The sequence below is a fragment of the Cryptomeria japonica genome, chromosome 1 (genome assembly GCF_030272615.1).
Source record: "Cryptomeria japonica chromosome 1, Sugi_1.0, whole genome shotgun sequence".
NCBI lineage: Eukaryota > Viridiplantae > Streptophyta > Pinopsida > Cupressales > Cupressaceae > Cryptomeria > Cryptomeria japonica.
Genome location: NC_081405.1, coordinates 553,378,653 through 553,393,978, shown reverse-complemented (window position 1 = coordinate 553,393,978; position 15,326 = coordinate 553,378,653). Strand labels below are relative to the sequence as shown.

Genomic DNA, 15,326 nt, shown 5'->3' with positions numbered 1-15,326 from the left:
CCAAACCTCTTTGAGTTTTTGCCACCTACTCGGTTCACATTTGAGATGATGTGAACCAGTCCTTAATTGAGCAAGTAACAACTTTGCTTTCTGTTTAATAACTGTCCCTAAATATGCTTTCTTACCATGTTCTCCAGTTGAATTAATTGAGATGATGTGAACCAGTCCTTAATTGAGCAAGTAACAACTTTGCTTTCTGTTTAATAACTGTCCCTAAATATGCTTTCTTACCATGTTCTCCAGTTGAATTAAACTCTTTGATATAATACGCCTTTTTACGACCAATATGATTAGTCCACATGACAGTTTGAAACTTTTCAATGACAAACTTCTTTATTTCCCATTTCCCCATTAATATTAGGACATCATGCAGCTTGATGTTCCAGCTTGATATAAAATTGTTTCTTATAACATCTTCGGCATGTTTCTCTCTCCGTGTTGAATTCTGAATTCCTTTGAGTTTTGTTTTCCAAGGAACTCTTAGCTCCTTCGAGATCGCTTTTGTTCACGCCCGAAGTATATTATAAATGGACATGGAGAAAGTACGCATCAGACAGAATGTGCTGTTGAATCATCTTACACCTGCTGCCTGTCCAAAGGCTTCCACTAATCTACTGGTAAGTCATGTAATCTAATACTTAAATCATCTTTGGTAGGAGAAATCTGACGTAAAATCCAAATCTTTGGTATGAAAAATCTAATATAAAGCCCAAAACATTGGTAGGAGAATTCCATACACGTAATGATCCAAGGCTTTGGATGTTTCATCATTTAAATTTAATTATGAAATTTGAATTCGGGTTGTGTCTCTTTGAGAGGTTCTTGGATACTTCATCTGTTATTGGGTTATCTGTTGTGGTCTATATGCCTGTAAACCTTGGTTACTTTAATGCCATCCAAGTGTACTTACATATTTACAAGCAGTAAACTGAATGAAGTGTATACCTCGCCAAAGGTCTGGTCTTAAAACGGAAGGTTCTATATCCATGAACAGTAAGTGTTTTCTCCAGATTCCCCTCTTAAATTTAAGATTTCTTGTGACTGTTTGACAGAGTTGCTAATTTTATTGTTCTCCCACTTTCTTGGAAAAAGAAATGACGATTTAAGTTTAAAAAATTGCAGCGGAAAATGTAAACTGTTGGGTGGAATTTTTTGTTTGCAAGGTCTCATGGATTTTAGTTAAAAAGTAAATTTGATGATTACCCTTTGTTATCTTTTTAACAGGCTACAGCGTGTGCTGCCGGAGACAGCACTGCCTATGAACGAGCTACTATATTTAGTGATGATGTTGTAATTGTTGCGTAAGTTTGTGCTTATTTGATGGCTCTTTCGAGTAATCTTTGGAAGCTTTCATCACGCACATGTCTTTTTTTTTCATTGGAAGCATTTCTATTAGCACTTTGGCATCCTATATTGATCATAAAAAATTTCTAAGTACGTAATAAAAAGTGGCTGATAGGTATTCATGGCCCATCAAAACACAGAATCTAAAGGCAATCAGCCAAAACCTGAATTGACATCACTGAGCAAAGGTTGCGGAGGAGGATCATCCCCTGGGAGAACCACCCACTGGGAAGGTTCAGCAGAAGGAGGATTGGGACCTCCCAGCAATCCCGCTGATCCTGCACGACTGGTAGAACTAACACTCCCAACGTTGATGATAAAGACATGACAGTCATCTCGATTCCAATCATCAACTTGCATAGGCAAAGAACTGATCTGCAGAAGTCGGTTTTGATTGGACAGGCTGTCCCATAGGCTATCCTTAGCCTCGTGGATGTTAAAATTGCCTTTTTTTCCCTCCTCCTTAATTCCACTTTCTATCTGACCAGACGACTTGCCCCTCCACTAAGAAGGAAGCAGCAAAAAGTAACTTTAACTGTAATGCCCCCAATTAAAATCATGCAATATTTTGTGCAACTTTATGAACTTTTGTATTTATTTTTTTCTGAATTTTGAAAACCAATTCAAGCTGGAACAGCAAATAAAAATTGAAAACAATTCACTGGAAACAATTTAGCAGACCCTCGATCGCTAGTACATCATTTCATATGATCTATCTCATCAATTACAATTGCCAGTATAAACCCTAGATTACTCCAAACACTCAGATTTGAATTAAAATAATCATTCCACATCTCACAGTCAATTCGGTGATACGATTTTTTTTTCCCACTGAGCTGGAAATGATTACAATGAATGAAACCAAAAAAAATCTCATTTTAGTTATAAAAATTACTCACAAAATGTAGTTATGGACATCTTTGAAGAATCATATCTTGTCTTCAAACCCTCCAATACCTGGTACGAATTGCTGTAGGTCATGGTAGGAATTATAGGACTGTGGCGGCTGGTAAAATGGTGTAAAATGTTGCTGCGCAGCAGCAAATAATGCTGGTACAGCTCTTCCAACTGTAATTGGACCCTCTTTGATGCTGATATACAATATAAAATAATGACAAATGGCTTCTATGATGTCTGAAGGTTTTGTGGCTGATGCAATTCGGCTCACAAATGCTGGTATTCTACTTATCTACAATAATTGCTAGGTAAACAGCTACCAATAGGTATGCAAACCCTTGAAAAATCAACAATATATGATGATAACAATATCCTCCCCGATATGGTGCTTCGATCCAACATAAAATGTTGAAAATCAGCCCCCAAAAAATGCAGAAATTATTTGTTATCCAGCAACTAGGGTTTGAAAGTGAAATAGATTATGACAATAAATTTCTTCCTCAACATGGCGCATCAGATCTAACTGGAAATGATGATGAACAGCAGCAATAAATTCCAAAAAGCCAACAATGAAACCCTCCAAGTGCCAATCACCAAATTTGATTGCAAACTAATCGCATCTTACTGGAATTTTGCTTGAAATCTCCAGAAATAAGCAACAAACACTGTAGGGGCACTGTAGCAAACTGAACAATGTCTTAAAATCAGTACGAGTGTGATCTCTGGATGGAATCACCCAAAATGGGAAAGAAGGGTTGCCAACCTTGATCCCAAATGTGTAATCCAAGAGGGTTTTTGTCCTCTCAAACCCAAACCAACCAAGGTTTTTCATCCTTGGATGCTCTAAATTAACAAACTGCTTAAATCTGAAAATTGGATGCAAAAATGATAAATTGAATGGTCACCAAATGAAGATAGGTGCCTCCTTGATATACCTTTTCAATTTGGGCCCTTGGATCCTAAATTCCCCTTAAGTATTTAAAAATACTTACAATTAATTTTTTAAATTTTTATATTTATATTTATTTCAATATTATTAATATGTTTAATTTGGGAAAAGGGACATGACATCAACTCTGTGAGCAACTTTGTCTGTAAGGAGCAGGTGGTAGCATTCACTGATTGTTACCATTTAATGGGACTCAACTCATGGTACAAGTAGTACTCCTTCAATGATTGAGGAGGTCCTGCAAATGCTAGAACTCCAATGTAACTTTCTCTTAAGTCTTATGCTTGGATTTGAAAATAAGTAGAGGTAAGCACACTGACTTTCACATTAAAAGTGAAGCAACAATTGATAGCATCTACATTAAATAAGCAACATTTCTATTATTCTAGTAATATAACTAGGACACGAGGCCATATACCCAAACAGAATAGTTTTTCATGAAGAAAATTGGATGAAAGGGAGAGAAAACACTATGGATCCAATTCTAGGCATCTTGTGCCCGAGGGCAAATTTAAAGAAGTGGTTGAGGGACTCTAATTTGTGGCAAGCATGACACTTAGAATAAGCCAAACTAATATGAATAAGCCTTTCACCCAATAGGAGCCCTTGGTAGGCCAGATACCAATGAAAATGAATAATCTTGGGCTCGAGAATTTGATTTCAAATTCTAGCAGTATAGCTAGGACACAAGCATATTCATCCAAATAGAGCCGATTGCCATGAAAAAAAAACTAGATGAAAGGGAGAGAAAAGACTATGGATCAATTTCTAGGCATCTTGGGCCTGAGGATAAATCCAAAAGCGGTGCTTGAAGGAATCTAATTTGTGGCAAGCATGATACTTAGGATGAGCCAAAATGATATGAGTAAGCCTCTCACTCAATGGGAGCCCTTGGTAGATTAGACACCAATGAAAACAAGCAATATTGTGCTCAAGACTTTGGTAATTATGCAAAAGAGTGTGTGGAGAAGAATTCAATCCCTAGTATTTTTTAAGCTGTTGAGAGCTAAGGAGAAGGGGTTAAGCACTTTGTATAGTAAGCTCGAGGTGTAATTTTTAAATGCACTTTGTATAGAAGTTAATCTGCATTGGCAAGCTGATGCTTTTGTTTCAATGAAGGCCATGGGGTCCAATTTCATGAGTTGACTAGATCACAAATGTTATAGATGCCTTTGTGGGAAAGCCCAAGAATCTTGATTCCATAAGTTTTAGCCAAATGTAAATTGAAGCCATTAATGATACGTGAATACTGCAAATAAAGAAAGGGTTTGACCATCTCAAAGGCCTCCTAGATGTTCTAAGCCACAAAGAGACCTTAAACTTGAGAAAGCTATTTGTGATGAGAAGAATATGAAAGCCAATGCTAACACTTCATGCCAAATGGTGAACCAGAATCAATGTAATTCCTAAGAAGAATTTTCTAAGCTTCAGAACCCTTAATGGTACAATAAACCCATTTGGCACAAAGTGTGATGATTTGCCTATGGCCATCAATGATACCCATGCCACCTTTATCTTAGGGAAAGCAGGAAATGTCCCATGCCACCCTATGAAGGCCTCTAGTTTGCTCGGCCACATGAAATCTTTCAAAAAATTTGCAATCCTATCATAAGCAGTCTTAAGCAAGGTCTGGCAATGTAATGTCCCCAATTGAGAATTCCCTTAATTTAATCCTGAGACAACCATTCGGACCTAGAGTGAGAACTGGAATATAAAATTGACCCAAATTGAAGGCATTTCATTATGATATTTAATTTAAATTTTTAAGAATAATTCAGAAGAATAAGACTTATCTTTATAACTTTCCCGATTTATATACTTGAGAATAGTTCTCCTATATCATAAACCTCTGCTCTACTAAAGAGATCCAAATCAATAACAAGGTGTTACTGTCTGCAACTTAATAACAGTTCTGATTTGATCTGTTGTTCTTATTAAGTGCTTTCGTATGAAATAAGAACCTCCATCTCTGATCCTCCTTAGATTTGTGGGTTGATGAGTCTTGTAATCTTAATGCTTATTATTAATTACAATATCTGATAACACTCTTAACTGAGATATTAATGTAATGATGATTAAATGGGTAATTCCAATAGCTCTTGCTATTCCTGATTTAGACAATTAGATGCATGCTTAAGTGAATTGACCTTGCAATGATCACTATGATCTCTACTATATCAGATATGGCCGCTTAATATGCAAGATGATCTGGTCTTATTGGTCGGATATTGCTATGACTGAGGTGTACAAAATATAATATAACATTGCTTGTAATAATAGGACTATTATCACAAAAATGATTATTTAATTTGCACGGTGTTTGATATGATAGTACCACTTAGACCGTTATAGTCGCTTTCTCAGATATGGAAATATAAGCCGACAATAGACTGGATGTTGTGTCTAACGTGTCCAGTTCTTCCTTGCAATCAACGATGCTACACCTGATCTATACTTGATGTGCTTGTAACTGGCGACAATCAACTTGGCAGATGTGTGAAGAGCATATCCAAATATGATATCCGTAATCAAAAGAAATAACATCTGATCTGTAACTCCCCTATATCTGATGTAACAGTCAGAATATGTAGTTGTTACGTGTTTCAACCTGTAGAGTAGAATAGAGGACCTCCTTAGATTATATTGACAATTCTATGCAAGCTATGTTTGCATTGGGCAACGATCTTATGCAATGTCTTGGTGCTGGCTGATTGTTATATTTTGTGATTCCCTATTCCCTAAGTTACCGGTTCTTGTGGTTTTGGCTTGGGTCCAGGTCCTGGTTCGTGCCCGGTCCTGGTCCGGCCCGGGTTCGACCTGGGTCCTTCCCAAGTGGCCGAGTTCCCTGTGGGTCTTGCGAGTTCTTGTGGTTTTGGCTTGGGTCCGGGTCCTGGTTCGTGCCCGGTCCTGGTCCGGCCCGGGTTCGACCTGGGTCCTTCCCAGGTGGCCGAGTTCCCTATGGGTCCTGGGAAGGACCCACAGGGAACTCGGCCACCTGGGAAGGACCCGGGGTCGCAGGACCCACAAGGAACCCGGCCACCTGGGAAGGACCCGGGTGGAACCCAGGTCGAACCCAAGAGGACCCGGGTGAATCCAGGAGGACCCAAGTGAATCCAGGAGGACCCGAGTGAACCCAGGCCCGTGGGTTCCGAAAAACGGGGCCCACGGGTCAAAAAACAATAAAAAATTATTTTTGTATGGATTGTATATATTGAAAATATATATAATATATGTGTATATATATAAATTTATAATTAATATATGTATATATGTACGGATGAACCCGTACCCGTACCCAAGAAAAAAAAAAATTTGCCGAACCCGTGAATCCGTACCGGAATCCAAACCCGAACCGGTAACTTAGCCTATTCCACATCTTGATTTCTTCCATGGATTTATAGTGCAAGTTTCGATCAGATTGTGTCTTATATTATTTCCTTTATAATTTTCCTATGATTTCCTCCCCCCTCCTTTGCAAATGTATTACAGATGTATTAATTTAATTTCATGCCTCGTTTGAAGATGTGGGAACTCTTCATTCCAAAGGTCGTGCCTCTTCTTCTTGACAAGTCCGTTGCAATGCTATTACTTATTTAATCACGATCTTAACTATGATCGTATCTTTACACATAACAGGTCGATTTGTTATCTTTTCATAATTGATATGATAATGAGTGATACTAAACCATAACCGATATTATAATGAGACCTTTATGAATAATGTTTATGATCTTAACGGATAACATATGTCTTGTGCGTACGATGGGTATCCCACGGGATGGCATCTCGGCTCTCAGCTTAATGTTCTATAAGATTATCTCCACTGATTCCTTGTTGACTGTGAATACAAATCGGATCAGCTTGTAATCATCTCCGTTCAGGTATATATTTAGTCTTCACCCATGAGTAATCTATCTATCAGCATAACGATATTCATGTCTAATCTTGAGAATATGGATGATGGACTGGTAACGGTCTTGATGGTTCTGTGATATCATGCTTGTTCTTTTAGTAATAAGTTTAAATCTTTAATTAAAACTTATTTAATCGTATATTGAATCTTATTTTTCTGAGGTCTTGAATGGGGACATGACAGGCAAGAAGAATAACGAACATGAGTTGCTGCCAACACTTTGGTGCATATTTGGAATTTACTTGCCAAGGAAAGAGGCTTTGAGTTTCAAAAGGAAAATTTATTTTCAACACTTTGCATAGCATATTTCCAAAGAGTATTAATTGAGCTATCAAAGGCAAAGGAAGTTTTGAGGAACTTGAGCATCTCCCTCTTGTCTAGTCACTTCCAATCGTATTCTTCAGCCACTTCGAGGATGAAAAGGAACACTTGTGGGAGTGTTGTGTTCAAGCTAGAGGCCTTGCAAAAGATGTGTAGGCAAGACATGACCTCTCAAAAAATCTCTTGATCCTCACCAAGTGTGAAAAGAATCATTCACATAATGCTCATTGATAAGTTTTTGGGAGGTGGATGGAAGCAAAACTCCCTTAATCAAGCCCTACAAAGCCCTATTGGCTAAAAGGCAGTAAAAAACCTTTGCAATGAGCACATAGATGGATGGAGCAAGTAGACTACCTTGTTGGATGGATCTAAAAAGCCCAAATCTGTCAAAAACCTTGCCAGTAATGGAAAGACAGGCTGAAGCATTTGAAAAAAGGCTTTGAACAATTGCTAGAAAGAAATCTCCAAAGCCTAGAGCTTTGAGCATAGAAGAATATACAATTACTCAATATAGTCATAGGCTTTTTTGAAATCTAGCTTGAAGATTAAGATGTGTTGCGTGGAAGCTTTGGTCTATTCTATGCCGTCCTAAACAACAATGATGTTATCAAAGGTGTATTGTCTCTTGATGAATTTTGTTTGCTCAAAGTGCCAATTTAGAGGGGAAAATATGGTGGATACGATGGATCATGGCCTTGGCTAGGATCTTGTAAGAAACATTGAACAAAGTGATGGGCTGCTGACTGCTAGTAAGTTTAGGCTTTGTGAATGAACTTTATGTTGCCACAGTTGAAGACTTAACCCCAAGAACTTGTTATGGAGAGCCTCTTGGTAGGCTTGGAAAAGGTCAAGACTAGTAAAGTGCCAAGTAGCCCTGAAAATCTCACAGGGAAAGCCATCTAGGCCTAGCACTTTATCATTAGCTATTTGTGTCAATGAAGAGAGAAGCTCATCCAAAGTGAAGTGAACCATAGGGGATTTGAGCAAAGTGACTCAAGTTGGAACAAACAACATCCAGCCTGTATTGGGGAGCTTAAGCCTACTCAATGGAATCATCTTGCATTTGAAAATTCAGCTTGTAGTGATCTAGGTAGGAGCTAGGTATCTATAAGAGGGTTATAAACCTACCATGAGTAGATTGATAGACCTTGATTTGGGACCTGGTTAGTTTGATGTTCACAACTTTGCGAAAAGCTTTAGAGGCTTGATCGCCAGCTTTGAGCTAATGAAGGCAACCTTTGATTTGAGCATCTTTTGCTCTATGACATTCAACAATCTCGAGCCTATGCTTCAGCTGAGTATGTTGATTTTGGAGTTGAGTGTCAAAAGGGTTGCTTTCCAATTGAGTGCAAACCCTCACAAATTCCTTGGTGATGACATCATTGTCTCTCTTGCATACCCCTAAGACTTGTCAAATTTCCACAGAAAAAGGTTATGAAGCACTATGATAGCCACTAGGTGTGACTCAAGGTTCCAAATCTGACTGATGAGCTAGATGGTTCCTCTACAGGAAAGGAGTGATGTGTTAAAAAAACTGCACGCTTGGGGTTCCCAACTATTTTTAAAATAAAACCAAGCCTCATGCTCACAACACACCAATGGAATTGCAAAGCACCTTCCTTGACCTCAAGGGTCTCCATCGTATTGAAATCACTACAAATGAGCCAATTGGAAGAAGGTGAATTGTTGGAAAGCCATCTCCATAATACTGTTCTTTCTGCACCATAATTAGGCCTGCACACATTGATAATGCCAACAGATCAGCCAGCAATGTCAAACACAATCCAAATGACATCCTGGTTGGTTTGTTTAGAGGATGTGATGGATGGACTTCAATGTAGCGAAATTAATATACATGCACTGCCACAACCATCCTCATGTGTGGTGGTGAACTGAGTGGCATGGAGCTAAATTGTCCATAGAGTTGTTTTATAGCAAAAACTAGCAACTTTAACTTCCTGTAAGAAAATAACATCAAATGGGCCAAGTTTTTGGCAAGTGGACCAGAAAACTTAAGAGATGCTCCTGTAAGTCGAAACACATTCCATGAAATGTTTAGATAGAGGGGTACTTTATAGACAACTTTTTTAAAACAACAAACTTATTACCTAAGAGCAGAGCAGTTTGGCACAAGATAACTGTTGAGTGAGATAGAGTGGCATTTTCCCTCATAATCTCCACTTGGTGAATCATCATTGCTGAGTGACGGCCTTCATAAACACCTAGAGGGTTGAGTGTTCATGGTGGAAGTCCCAATGGACAGATGGTGGCTAGGAGCCAAAACCAATTAAGATGATTGGTCAGGATTTGAGCCCTTGGCAAGAAGATCCCAATCACTTTTTCATGCATAGTGCTGAGTATGTCACAGGGGCTGGCTCACTGGATTGGTGGTGGAGATTTTTGTAAATTGTAACCACATATGGTGCTCTGATTTGCCTCTTTAGTTGGCAAGCTGTTATGTCCAATGCGACTTTGGGAGCTGCATGAGGCAAGAGCAGACAACTGGGAAATTTATATGGGCACTCTTCTGCATAAAACGCCAATACTTGTGTAAATCTCTGGAGAATCTTTAATGTTAGGTGAAGTCCACCTCAATATAAACTTGATTGTGCTGCTGGGCTGAAAAAAAAAAATTCAGGGTGATGAAGAATTAAATGCCCCAATGGTTGTATAATATTTTCTAGGAAATCCCATAGAGGAACTAGAGGACTTGGAAACTCTACCGAGATAGGAAATTTGAGTGATGCTTAGAGACTTGAAAGTTTTGGGTCCGACAAGATAATACCAGAAGAGTGTTTCTCATAAACCAGCAACTGGATTGTTTGAGGAGAATGTTGACCTGTTGGGGATCATCAAATGAAAACAAGAAAAAACCCTTGGTGAGCTTACAAATCTCAGTGAGCTTGATGCCATGGGGCTCCAAAGAAAGTTTGATTCAAGTAGTCAGTGTCTTCTCTGATGAGATACGACTTATGTAAAAAGCTACTGGTCTGTAAATCCCAAACCATTTACAAACAATCTATGGCATTTATTCACAAAAAAAGCATCAACTGAGGATTCAAAAGTATTACCTTTTTGTTAACTTTTGGAACAAACTTCTGGACGCACCTTGGTGTCATCCTTGCTGTTCTTCACAACAACAGTTGCAGAAGGCAAGGCTAGAGTCATTTAAATAAATTTAATCTCTGAGATTAAAGGAAAAATTAATGTGAGAAACCTCAAGATTATCCCTTGCAAGTGGGTATAGGAAAGCAAGAAGGGACAAATAAGAAACCCTAAGCCATACCAAGAACAGACCATAAGTTGACACATACCAGACCAAAGCTCTCAAGAATTGACATCCAGAAAACATTTCTTCAGTTTTGAGTATGGAATCTCTGTTAATTCCAGGTTTTTATCATAAAGTTATTTTTGTATTCATCTTCTTTATTCTAATGTTATTGATTTTCTGATTGGCACCTGATTCCTGTGGTGTTGGTTATTATATTTGCAGAGCCTATCGCACCCCCATATGTAAAGCTAAGCGTGGAGGCTTTAAAGATACTTTTCCTGAAGACCTGCTTGCCCCTGTTTTAAGGGTCTGGATTAAGGGCTTTCTTAAAATCTGGCTTTACGCCCTTCATTTGACTTGATGCAGCATATGAAAACATAGGCAGTTTAAAAATTTCAATTTTAATCTTATTGTTCTTAAGCCATGAAGGCAAGGAGATTTGTCTCTGATGTTTATCTTCCTGCAGGCAGTGATTGACAAAACTGGAGTTAGTCCAAATGAAGTTGGTGATATTGTTGTGGGAACTGTTCTTGCCCCTGGTTCTCAAAGGGCCAGCGAGTGCAGGATGGCTGCTTTCTACGCTGGATTCCCAGGTGTTTATGCTGCTAATTTGCATAAAGTCAATTTTGTCATAAGATATACAAGCTTCTTTGACATTTATATGCTGTTTCTTACTGTGTCATGCCTTCAGAGACTGTACCTGTTAGGACTGTCAACAGACAATGCTCTTCAGGCCTTCAAGCGGTTGCAGATGTTGTGGCTGCAATTAAATCTGGATTTTATGACATTGGTATATAAATTTGATTTTTTCCAATGCATTATAATGGTGACTTTGAATTTAAACAGGATTCTGATCCTGGTCCATTTCTGCTTTAGGTATTGGTGCAGGGTTGGAGTCTATGACTGTCAGTTCTGTGGCTTGGGAAGGTTCTGTTAATCCACAGGTAACAATGAAAAACACTATAACGAGAAGGCTATTATATTTCTTAGGTTTTCAATTTCACGTCTATGTTCATACTAATGCTTTTTGATTTGGTGTCCCATAATAGGTTAAAACTCATAGGCAAGCAGAAGATTGTCTTCTCCCAATGGGCATCACCTCAGAAAATGTGGCCGAACGCTATGGAGTTTCACGCCAGGAGCAGGACCAGGCAGCTGTATGCAAAATATTTTGAGTGTTTACATTAGATTTATATAAAAGCTCTTACGTTAAATATAAACCTACCGAATTAAGTAAATATGGACAGAATAGGAGTTGCAATGACAATAATTGTAATTCAGGTTGAATCTCATAGAAAGGCAGCAGCAGCAACAGCTGCAGGAAAGTTCAAAGATGAAATCATCCCCATTGAAACTAAAGTAAGAAAGATCTGTATTTTGTAATCTGCAAAGTCGTGTGGTTGAAATGGTGTTCATTTAAAGATACCGACATGATCAATCCTTTTTATCATTTTGTGTTTAAGCTTGTTGATTCTAAAACTGGAGGTGAAAAGCTTGTGACAATCTCTGTTGATGATGGTATTCGTGCCAATGCATCTTTATCTGATCTAGCAAAGCTCAGACCTGTATTCAAGAAGGGTGGTAGCACAACTGCTGGTATGTTGTTTATCTTTCAATTGTTTGTTAAAGCCTGGATTTTAGTTTGTTGTTTCCATAGAAAATATTGGATATTATAATAGATCATAGATTATTATTACCTATGCTAAGATTTTAGACTATCTGTCACTGTAGGCTATGGGATGTTGAATTTTTCAATCCATTTTACTTACATGTGACTCTTGATGCAACCCTTTCAGGAAATTCAAGCCAAGTCAGTGATGGAGCTGGTGCTGTACTGCTCATGAAGAGGGCAGTGGTCATGCAGAAGGGTTTGCCTATTCTAGGTGTTTTCAGGTTTGAAATGTCAATTCAATTATGCTTTACTATCATCATGGGGGAAATGCATTTTACTTAATCCAACATTAATTATTTTCAAATATCCCTTTTCTAGGAGTTTTAGCGCTGTTGGAGTAGACCCAGCTGTTATGGGCGTTGGTCCAGCTTTTGCAATTCCAGCGGCAGCAAAGGCAGCTGGTTTAGAAGTTGGTGATATTGATCTGTTTGAAATAAATGAGGTAAAACATGAGAAGTTGGAAATTAAACTCTGTAGTTGATCACTTTCATTTATTGAAAGTTGAAAGTTTGAAACATACCTTCAGTGACCATAACTTGTTTTGCTATATATGCACAATTTTTATGCTAGGCTTTTGCCTCTCAATACACATATTGTAGTCAGAAATTGGAACTGGACTCTGAAAAGGTGAATGTTAATGGAGGAGCTATTGCTCTTGGTCATCCCCTTGGAGCTACAGGTAATAGAAATATGTTTTTTTGTTGAAAGTTCTATGAAATTAGAGTTGTATTTATTTACACTGGTACATGTTTGAGATTTAATTAAATGTATGGATAACAGTTGTCTTAGTTATCTACCAAGGATTCTGTTTGAGAAATCCAATTCAAAATGTTACCTTAGTTCTGTTTTCCTTCTGGGTAATGACATCAGAAGTAAGCATGTGCATGCCATGATAATAAGAGTTTACTTAAACTACTATCAAGTGTCAATGTTCACAAATCTGTTCATTTTAATTTTTGGCTAATACAAAAAGAAAGATTCATGTCACATGTACACATGTTCATGCATGTGTGAATTTATGACATCATAATGGCCAACACAACCTTTATTTTATCCCATCATAAATGCACTGTCATAAACTTTGATAGAAATTCTTAATTTCACCAGTTAAGTTTGTTACTAGATTTCTGCTGAAAATTTGCAACATTAACCCTTATATCATGGTCTTTAGGGGCTCGTTGTGTAGCAACATTGTTGCATGAAATGAAACGCCGTGGCAAAGACTGCAGGTTCGGAGTTATCTCAATGTGTATAGGTAAGAAATTGTCTATTATTTTCAATTTGAATGAGTTTGATGAAATTGTTTTTGTAAGGTGTTAGTCCCATGGAGGGGGTGGGGCAGATGGGCACCTGAACGATCTCAGCTGGTATTTCAGAGCTTTTTGCAGCAAAGTGGTCCCATGAATTACCAGCTTTTATCCTGTGGCATTTAGTTTTCAAGGATTTAAAAAAAAAACTAATATCTGAAAAGAACTCACCATCTATTATTTGCCATTTGGCAACAAAGCTTCTTAGGAATTCTCTATGTGTGCTACAAATTTATGTCCAAACCTTTGCCCTCTCTCCACCCCCACCTCTTGACCATGGTCTGAGAGTGTCCCAAAATTGTGGTCGTGTTGCATTTGTGGAGATTCAATTAATCCTGTTTCACATTTTGAAATTTTTCTTGGTGCCACCAACAGTGAATGAATAGGGGCTGTACCCCCTTCCATGGGACTCCATGCTAAGTGAGAAATTCCTTCACATCAATATTGATTAATTTTGGGTTTCTGCTTCTGCTGTTAGGAAATGGAATGGGGGCCGCAGCAGTATTTGAACGTGGTGATTCTGCTGATCCACTTTGCAATGCTCGACCAATCAAAGATAATAGCTTGCTTTCAAAGGATGCAAAATAGAAAGCAAGTATCTTATCAGATGCTCCGAAGGGCCTGCAGGGGTTTTGTTTATGGTGGATATTCATTTTGCAGCTCCCAGCTAAAATTTCCTCCTTCGTTCCAGAATATGGTTTTTAACTTTTTTGTCTAGCATGCATTAAGGAAATATTCAATAAGCCCCTTGGATTATTTATGTATGGATGTATGCATGTGAAAATCAATAGTCTTTGAATTTGAAATTTATGACTGATTGTGCTTTAGTAAAATTGAAGAAATGAACGAGGGTTTTTCTCTCTGTTCTGACATTAATATGCTGTACACTTATGTCTTCATTGTAAACAAGTTGCATTGATCTTTTATTGTTATGGTTGGAAGGTTCTTGCACCGAAATGAGAACGGTTGCTAATTTCTCTTATTTATATTAAGCTCAAGAAAAAGTGTTTATACTTTTTTGTCGTTGTATTGTTTTTGTCACACCTTAAGAACTAGTTTTTTTTTTATATTTATTAGTTCTTAAACAGAGTAGTGAAGGAATTCCCCTTGCATTCACCTGCAATTAGAGGTTTTGAAAGAGTAATCTGCATATTTAAAATGGCTAGAATCCTGTACCTCATAGCCACAATGACATCCTAGGAGTCGCCTTGTCAAATTCCAGTGGATTTACTGACCAGCTTAACGTAAGGATTTGGTCACATAGAAAGGACAAAACCCTTGTCATTTTGTCTGTGTATTACACTTCATCTCTTGAAATATTCATCAGGTTGGGAAGAATCCTATCTTTACAAAGAATCAGAGAAGAAATGCATCAAACCTTTTTGTGGAAAGGGAGCCAAATCCCTTTGGATTTACTGTAGAAGTCAGGTGAATTTACAATGCAGATGTGTAACAGCTCCACTTACAAATGCTGAGGGTATGCTGGAAGTGTTTACTACGATTACATGGGATTCTGTCCTAAAAGGCAGCCCAATATTTGTCAAAGAATCCTAGGGGACAAAGGTACAACAGCCAAGGTTTCTTGGACATATCAAATCATCTCCGTTTTCTCAGTAAAGCTAAAATGTAATTGTTGAACGGCCTTTACAATT

The 15,326-nt window shown here is 38.0% G+C and overlaps 1 protein-coding gene across 1 annotated transcript; it reads left to right on the top strand.

The window, feature by feature from the left end:
• Window positions 1-360: 360 nt before the first annotated feature.
• LOC131044897 (3-ketoacyl-CoA thiolase 2, peroxisomal) lies at window positions 361-14,593 on the top strand. The gene is made up of 14 exons (XM_057978379.2): window positions 361-617; window positions 1,225-1,301; window positions 10,918-11,002; window positions 11,162-11,288; window positions 11,387-11,485; window positions 11,572-11,639; window positions 11,745-11,852; window positions 11,977-12,054; window positions 12,159-12,291; window positions 12,492-12,588; window positions 12,686-12,809; window positions 12,938-13,046; window positions 13,539-13,622; window positions 14,153-14,593. The coding sequence occupies exons 1-14, from the start codon at window positions 528-530 to the stop codon at window positions 14,260-14,262; spliced, it is 1,389 nt and encodes a 462-aa protein (XP_057834362.2). The 5' UTR covers window positions 361-527; the 3' UTR covers window positions 14,263-14,593.
• Window positions 14,594-15,326: the final 733 nt, after the last annotated feature.

Excerpts from the sequence above, each read along its gene's own strand:
- LOC131044897 (XM_057978379.2), top strand. The coding sequence starts at position 528 with ATGGACATGGAGAAAGTACGCATCAGACAGAATGTGCTGTTGAATCAT. Across the intron at positions 11,640-11,744 it reads AAGGTTCTGTTAATCCACAG|GTTAAAACTCATAGGCAAGC; the intron begins GTAACAATGAAA and ends GTCCCATAATAG. Across the intron at positions 13,623-14,152 it reads AGTTATCTCAATGTGTATAG|GAAATGGAATGGGGGCCGCA; the intron begins GTAAGAAATTGT and ends TTCTGCTGTTAG.